At 45.3% G+C, this 6,000-nt stretch overlaps 1 protein-coding gene across 1 annotated transcript in view; it reads left to right on the top strand.

Annotated features, from left to right (window-relative positions):
• ralgapa1 (Ral GTPase activating protein catalytic subunit alpha 1) overlaps nt 1-6,000 on the top strand; it is an 80,200-nt gene that overhangs the window by 313 nt on the left and 73,887 nt on the right. Inside the window, 1 exon segment of the mRNA XM_048228325.1 lies at nt 1-46. This exon segment is cut by the window's left edge and continues 313 nt beyond it. Coding sequence (XP_048084282.1) covers nt 1-46 — 46 coding nt within the window.

Genomic DNA, 6,000 nt, shown 5'->3' with positions numbered 1-6,000 from the left:
AAAAAGGATGTCCTGACACGTCTGAAACACCTGCGAATCGTAATAGGTGAGTTGGTAATGGGTCAATATTTGTACTTTGCTGTCTTGAAGCTGTTCAGTTCGCTAGCTCGCAAGCTAATCGTGATGTGTATTATCTCGTTGGTTATCCTGAATTATAGGTTTGTTGAATGTCGCCTGTTGGATGCAGTGAGAAATTGACATTTGTCATTTCGCTGTTGATAGCGATGCTGTTGTTGAATAGTGCGGTGTTGTAGCTGAATTGACAAATGGGGCAGCCGTCGTTTGATGCTAGCATGTACAATGTATGCAGACCCAGTTGGCGTCCTCATAGTATTTTGACGAGCATATTGAAAACTTTGAGTCACGTCTAGTTAATTTATTTGACAAATTGTTTTGTTTTGACACTTGAGCAGTACCATTCTGACTGAAGATGCCTCATATCGCAGCTAACGTTTTACAGTTTTAACACTATTCCTCTGTCCCTAAACTGAAATTACTAGGGTGATTGAGTTGGTTGGGTTGAATGATTTTTGTAGAGTTTTCACCAACCACCAAGAGTTTTCTCACAGACTTGGGCGAGGAGACAGAGCTCTCCTGCATGCAGTCTTATACCACATCAACTTCCATCCATGAAGTTAATCAGCTTACTTTTTCCATCTGTAGACGTTTAATCCATTTCAGGAAACTTGCCTTAATACATATTGTCATAGTTTGTTGGAAATTGTGTGTGTTTGTCTGTGTATGAGACCTGACTTATAGAAGGGGAGAAAATGGGGGAATGCTTTCATTTGAGGCGGAGAGGAATTTGAAGGATAGGCTTGGCTCTTTGAGTGCTGGGTGGACCGTCACAGAACAACAGAAATAAACCAGGGCTTCCTCTGGGACAGGACAGGAAAGTCAGAGGGGGTGAGATCTCAGACCGTATTCCCAGCGGGGGCCTCTGTGTTTGGATTAGAGGCAACAAGCGCTTCCTGACATATGATTGTTGCTTAGGCTTCTCCATCCAGTTCAATACAGTCCAAGTCCTGTTATCCAACATGCCTTTTGCACCGGACAAGCAAAAATGTTTTTTTCTCTCTTTCTTTTCTTTCTCCTATTGTTACTTTATGGATGTCTTTGCCCGAAGCCTGATTGATGAAAGTCACGGACAGTTGGATTGACAGAACCGCCCCCCAGAGCACATGAACTGGTTTGCTCTATTGTGCCCGGTGCTGTAGCAGTGTTCCTGTTTCCACTGTACAGTAGCCAGTTGTGGGAACAAGCGGTACCATGATGGTGCCCCGTGCCAGTGAGCGGGGAGTGGGGAGAGGCATATCCTTCTGGATTAAGTGCCAGTTTTTCAGAGGGAATTAGCCCGGGCACAGCCTTAGGCTAAAGTGCAATTTTAGTGAAGGAGGTCCGTTGAAAAACAGAATTTTACTTGCTGATTAGATTGTCGTCTCTTTCAGGGGAAGCAGTCTCAAGAGACTTGAAGTCTGAATCACTGACTAGACCTATGGTGTTTTGATTTGATTACTCATTAATTTGCTCAAAGAGGTAACTTAATGCACATCAAATATGTTCTATTATTGTCATTATAGACCCTTTCAACAATCAAAACAAAAACAATGTTTGAACGTTCTATTTGGGCCCCAATCTACTTCTTCTGCATTAAGATAACATATGGAATGTTCAAAAGGAAGTCTTGTGGGGCCAACTATGATGCTGATAATGGAACTCTCTTGAAAGGGTCCATAATTAGTCATTTAAATAGTTGATTATCTGTGTATTAAGAAAAAAAACAAGTCATAGTGGATCACGTGAGCTGGAGTCGTCTGGTCAGTCCTCCATTCTCTAGATCACATCTTTTTAATAATGTCGTTTCCTCTCCAAGTAGACCTGACACACCTACAGAGACATGTCTTTTGGCAAGGAAAAGGAAATGGACCTGAATGTCCCTGTGCCTCAGATAGGTGTGCCCACCATCTGAAACGCATTACGGCCATGCTGATAAAAATCAGCAAATAGTGTTGGCAGAAAGCAAACCAGAGCTCTGCAGTAGCTGATCTCTTACACTCACCAGTAAGGGAGGAGGAAACACACACACACACACACACACACACACAATCTGCATTAAGGAAGTGGACATCAATTTTAGCCTGGCTTCGTTTACACCAAGTGAGAAGTTTAGTTGCATTCTTGAGTCACATTGTGGATCCAGACAGTCACTGCTGCTTGGAGACGGCTCACCAATCGGTCAGAGAGCTGGCCCATTTGTAAAGGTCAGCCTACATGGCACCGGGATAAGCGACCGTGTGAAGTGGGCACCCCATCTTACAGCCATGGAAATAAAGCCACTACCACTCATCAACGATGGGACTGTGCTGACTTGTGGCATTTCATATATTAGAAAAATAGGCTACTGCTCAGTAGTAGATTTTTATTTCAGTGGGTGTCATCAAAGCATGTTCATATCTTAGGTGCCAGCTTCACAGAGGTACTGTTGTCATCTTGCATACTCATACTCCATGGAACAGGCAGTAGGAGTTATGTCTTGTCTATATAAATGTGTAGTGTGACACCTTTTAAGGGTGCAAGGTAGTATAGGGTCAAAGGCAAAGAGAATGGTCTAGAGCTGGGTGGACTGTCACAGAACAGCTACTGAGCTATTTCAAGGGATGCAAACATCATTATCTGAGTGCTACTGTTTCATAGGACTCATAGGATTCATGTTATGTTTTCATGCTTTGTATTGAAATATTGCAGATCAGTGCTGGCTGACATTGTTCACAGTGTGCACTTTGTGTGGTTACTTTGAAATGCGGGCATGCCAGAGAAATGTCTGGGTAAGCGTGTGGTTCATGGAAGCAAACAGATCTCCAATCAAAACCACTCCTCATGATGCTGTCCTGATTTCATTAAGTCTCAAGCAGCAGTCCATATCTTGTCCTTGCCTCTCTGCAAAGCTCTGTCAAACACCAACTGCACCAACACCGCACTGATTTTGCACACGGAGGCGAGGCCTAAAAGTCCTGTCTACCTCAAGGCCCTCGGCGACAAAGCAAAACAAAACCAATGTGAGCCAGGCTTGCTCTGGGTCATCAGGGTTCAGTGCCAAACGGCCGAGTCGCAAGACTTCAGGGTAAACAAGGAGACAGAGACATTATTGCCCAGAGTGGTTTTATAAATACTCCCTCTTATCAAGGAGCTCCTCTGTGTGCGCAGACCTTTGGGGCTATTTTGGAGAACACACACACACACACACACACACTTGTGTGTCCGATCTCCCCCTGCTGTGTGCTGTCTTTTGTCTGGGGCCAGTTCAGTCCACTGAAAGCCTACTGAAGTAGAGAAAGAGCTGTTGGAGTCCTTAGAATCAGGTCGTTCTCTCCCTCCCTCCATCTTTATCTCCCCTCTCTCTCTCTCTCTCTCTCTCTCATTGGCTTTCTAGATAGTAAACAGAGCAGCAGACTTATTGGTTGTTGCCCTGACAGCTGCTTGTCAGTTGCTCCATCTGAAACGCAGAGCATGCGTGCGTGTGTCACATGCATGTCTTCATTCCTGACTCTCACTACTGGGCACCAGTGTTGGATCGCAGATCGTATCATACCGCAGATTGTCAGGATGCCTCTACCTGCTGTGCAACAAGTTAGTTGGCCAGGTTGCATCGTTGTGTGCACAGGACTATCTGTGTGGCCACATGCTTGTTGTCTGTCTGCACATGACTGTCTGAATGTGCCACAAGGCTATTCGGAGGATTTGACCTCTCACCTAGTGCTGGTCTGATCCATATTCACATAAAACTTAATTAATCATCCCCCTGAGCTGTACCAGTTCGTAGTCTTCTGACATTTCCTATTTTCAGTTTGTTTACAGTGCTGTTTTTGATGTTCGCCGTTATAATGAGAGTCGGAAATTCCGTCATTGTAAAAGGATGAACTGGAATAGTGGAACAAGCCACTTCTCATCTGCATGAAGCTTAAGGTTGCCCTTTCAAATACTGTCTCTAGTCACACAGACATACTTCATGTATGCTAATCCGCCAGTGCTAAGCTCATTTTCACACACACACACACACACACACATTACCCATGGCGCTAAAAGCCCATTAGAGCGGAAGCAACCCATGCATAACTGTGGGTCGGGATTGTCTCTTGGGTTGGGTAGTCTACAGACGCCACGGAATGAAGCTCAACCACTGGGCAAAAGAGTGAGAGAATGACTTTAAAGCAATGGTTCGGAGTAATTTCACCCTAGGGTCCTTTGCACCATGACCCCGAGCCAAACACCCTCCCAGAACCTGTTTTCCCTTGGTCGAACCCTGGTCGAGTAGCGCTGTCAGAAACTAACGAGTTTCAGCAGGCGTAATGGAACCAACTTTTATCTCGTAAATTACCCCACTAATAATGCCCTGAATGGTACCAAACTTCTACAGTAGTACAACTATGCTCTTTACTCATAAACGAGGCATTGGAAAGTTTGTAAGTACACCAGAAGTTTATTTAAATAATACTTGCCTGATGGATGCTACTATCTGCTACGTTGACGTTACTTCCGTGATTTGGGAAAAGCCCGTAAAAGTCCTGGCAGGAAGCATGCATAAGGATGTAGATCCAGGAATGCACTAATATTTTGTTCGTAGTACCAGTTTGCAACAATTATTAGTTAACACTAAGTTGTAAATACTTAAATAAAAAAATATTAAAAACTGGAATATACCAAAAAACGTTGATGTAATCACTTCCTGCCAGGACTTTTACGGGCTTTTCCCAAATCACGGAAGTAACGTCGACACAGCGGTATAGTAGCAGGTAGTAGCATCCATCAGCCAAGTATTATTTAAATAAACTCCTGGTGTACTTACAAACTTTCCAATGCCTCGTATGGTGCCTAGGGTGAAATTACTCCGAATCATCGCTTTAAGCATCAGTGGAGCGCTGACAAGACCGCTAGGCTAATGGCTGGAACCGCAGCCTTGGCAGTGATGTCTCAGCTTTCCAGAGCTGCTGGTCGAGATATTGACCGGTGTCGCACGGCTGCAGGTGGCCTGGCTGAATGCTCCTCTTTACATTATCCGCCCAACCATCTGCATCTCTGCTCTCCTGAGGACTAGACAAAGAATGCTTTGCTTGTTTGAGAGGGATACTTGACAGAAGGCCTTGTGGGTCAGTTTACACTGCTCCCTCTTAACCATATGTGGTCATAAAAAAGGAATGCGCTCAGGGACATTGTTTTTTTTTAAAGTATATTTGTGGACCTATTTGGCTTTTCATTCAGACAGGACTGTTAAGAGTTACAGTGAGCTAGCTGCGGGCCGACTGCGGGCCAAACCCAAACCCGGATCCCCATGGGCACCCACAGCCACCTGCCCTCCCCTGCTCAGCCACAGCCTTATCCCCAGCTTCACCCCTCCCGGTCCTCTCCTCTCTCCTCTTCTGGCTCTCTCCTCCTCACCTGTCTTCCTCCATTCCCTCATGGAGTGGGCTTACTGTCCTCCTCACTCCCCTCTCCTCCTGCGGGCTACTCAGAGTGGGCTTACTGTCCTACTCACTCCACTCTCCTCCTGCGGGATGCTCAGAGTGGGTTTACTGTCCTACTCACTCCCTGTTGGGCTTCCATGTGGATTAAGGGGTGAAAACAGTATAGTGAAGACCTAGTGTCTGCTACTGGTCCACGGGTTTGCATATATATATTGTACTGCATTCTTAATATTTGTGTCCCTGTACCATTTTCTTTATGTGGACATAAATAAATGGTTAAAGTGTGTGTGTGTGTGTGTGTGTGCACGCCTGAGGTTCTCCAGGCCACAGGAAGACGAGGGCCCTTGACACTGACAAACGTAACTACTTACCTGAACACAAACATGCGTGCGTCCGTCTGACCCACTCGCAGAAGTGTAGCAGCCGCTCTGTGTTTTCTCCAACAGACACTCTCAGTGCCTTCCTGTCCTGTCAGTGAGCTTTCATCTTCATGTTTTTAGATCTGGACACTCTATCTTCTACTGAGAACAGAGAGCACCTG

Source organism: Alosa alosa, chromosome 19, assembly GCF_017589495.1.
Source record: "Alosa alosa isolate M-15738 ecotype Scorff River chromosome 19, AALO_Geno_1.1, whole genome shotgun sequence".
Lineage (NCBI taxonomy): Eukaryota > Metazoa > Chordata > Actinopteri > Clupeiformes > Clupeidae > Alosa > Alosa alosa.
This window is presented reverse-complemented; position numbering and strand designations above follow the sequence as displayed.